This window comes from Oratosquilla oratoria, chromosome 16, assembly GCF_046742065.1.
Source record: "Oratosquilla oratoria isolate Oo_2021 chromosome 16, ASM4674206v1, whole genome shotgun sequence".
Classification (NCBI taxonomy): domain Eukaryota; kingdom Metazoa; phylum Arthropoda; class Malacostraca; order Stomatopoda; family Squillidae; genus Oratosquilla; species Oratosquilla oratoria.
Window position 1 is genome coordinate 40,692,401 of NC_134792.1, and position 2,500 is coordinate 40,694,900.

At 40.2% G+C, this 2,500-nt stretch overlaps 1 protein-coding gene across 3 annotated transcripts in view; it reads right to left on the minus strand.

Annotated features, from left to right (window-relative positions):
• cv-c (RhoGTPase activating protein) overlaps window positions 1-2,500 on the minus strand; it is a 1,018,432-nt gene that overhangs the window by 816,664 nt on the left and 199,268 nt on the right. For all 3 annotated transcript variants that reach the window (XM_076199563.1, XM_076199564.1, XM_076199562.1), the window contains exon 3: window positions 1,368-2,130. In XM_076199563.1, the coding sequence (XP_076055678.1) occupies window positions 1,368-1,532 (165 nt within the window). In that variant the 5' untranslated portion in view covers window positions 1,533-2,130. The remainder of the gene's footprint in view (window positions 1-1,367; window positions 2,131-2,500) is intronic.

Sequence of the window (2,500 nt, forward strand, 5' to 3'; positions counted from 1 at the left end):
CATAGTATCCCCTCCGTAAGAAAGTGGTTAGATATATCTCCACCGATACTTATTTTTTTGTGTGACATTCATCTTCTTAACAGCCTTGTACCCGCCCCCTCGGTCCATCCCTGACCTTGCTCCTGTATAAGGAGACTATTTGATGATTTGAAAACTGTTCGATTTTATAAAGTCCCATTCTACATTAGACCTCCTTGGTTGGAATCTGCCCACTTTCTGAATGGAACCTCCCCACCGCTGCCCACAGACATGAAATTTGAATTGAAAGAAAAGCTCTATCCACCCTTTACCCGCATTTTAAATTATAGGTAGATAAATAAATCAATAAACACATAAATGAATGGAAATAAACAAATACATAAATAAGCGCATAAGTGAATGAATAAATAAACAAATAGGTATACGATATAAGTAAATAAATAGACAAATAAACCAATGATAGGAGAGGTCAAGACATGGAGGAAAAAATTGTCGGTATGAGGGGAAACGGAATGAATATATACATTTTCACAAGTTTTCTTATAGCGACGGCAGTACCGTGATTTGTGTATTTTCCTGAAGAGTACATATTCATTTGATGCCAGTATGGTCTCCCTCCGTAGATTTCTCTCCAACATTTAGGAGTCTCTTATATCCCTGTGTTTCTCACCAACAACCAAGAAGTACGAACTCCTTACAAAAGTGAGTAAAGTCAGTAGAATGAAGTAAGATTCGAGATTCCTCTGAAGCTTCTCTTCTCGTATAAACTACAAAGTGATGCAACGTTGTTTTGTTGTTTTTGTTAATTTGTTTGTCTATTTTACTTGGTTGCTTAGGAGTCTGGTTATTTATTCTAGTTTTTTTTTAACTACATTCGACCTCTTCGTGGACTGAAAGGTCTCTTGTCTGCACGTTTTACCACCAAGAAACGTTTTGAGTTGAAATAAACTGCAAAAGACGAGTCAACAATCTAAAGACAGTAGGAAAACACAGACCTTTTAAGTCTATATATACAAATATGCTGTTTACTAAATGCCTACCTTCCATCACCGTATATCTACCACACAAAGGTGACAAAACACAACCACATAAAATGACCTTTTACCAGCAAGGCACTTACCAAAACAATGGCGTATTATCAATGACACATGAATCAATGGATTATCACAAAATTCATGTGTTGGTCAAGGTAACGTACAAAAAGAAGATAAATGGAATGAAACAGAATGAAATAGAATAAAATAAAATAAAATAAAATAGAATAGAATAAAACATATATGATAAAGTAAAATAAAACAAAATAAAATAAAATTAAATTAAGCTGACAAAAAATACATAACCACGACGAAAAAATTCAAATAAACTAAAAGGCGGCAGAGGGTACTCACCGAAGCACGCTGGAGGTAGAGCTCGATCTCACTGTAAGGATTCCGGAGGTCGTCCTGCTGAGAGGTGGCGGAGGTCTTTGTCCCCTCGAGGCCCTCTCGCCTGGCCCCCTCCAGGTCCGATGGAGAACTCTCCCAGCGACACAGAGGAGGCCCATGACGAGGCATGCTGACTCGTGTGCGGGAGAGAGTGAGCGAGTGAGAAAAAGAGACCCCTAGGCTCTAAACGGACCTTTGTCCCAAGTCTCGTACTTCATTATCGTTTCCCTTTTTTTCTCTCTCTCTCTCCCCTTCTTCTTCTTCTTCTTTTTTGGGTGGGGGTTGGGGGGTCAGATGTTCCTGCCTCTAAGTCAAAATGGCAAAGGACTGTTCCTCTGCAAGAGGAGGAACGAGACAGTCTACGTCTTCTAGCCTCAATTTCCTCAACAGCTTCCCTTTCCGGTCGTTCTTCGAGAATATTCCGGAAAGAGGCGGAGGATCTGTCAGCGACAGGTTTGGCTGTGAAATGTGTTCGTGATAAACCACACTAACAGGGGCGATAACTGTACTTCAGCACATGCAATTGTCACCTTTCGGCTTCTGCGTGTCATGTGCACGAGCCGGAGAACCGCCGGGCTACCGTTGAGCCGACGGCGGCAAGAGACGGGCGGCTTTCCTTCGCTTCATCGTCAAGACCCTGCTGGGACGGACGCTCTCACCAACGCTTCGTCAGCAGAACGTGTTCTTGCCGCCGTGATGCCGAAGGGCAGTGCCTTCGGTTTGGCACCTGCAAGGAGAAAGAATCAAGGGTCACATTTCGAAAGTAGTTTCATCTTAGGCATAAGTAAATAGGAAGAATATCTAAGGGAGAAATACACACGTATATCAAAATATACAAAAGATATGCACACGCACACAATTACATACATACCCGTATTATGTAAATCTATCCATACACACACACACAAACACACATACACACACACACACACACACACACACACACACACACACGCACGCACGCACACACGCACACAAATATTATATATATATACATACATATATATATATATGTATATATACATATATATGTATATATATATATATATATATATATATACACACACACACATATATATATATATATATATATATAT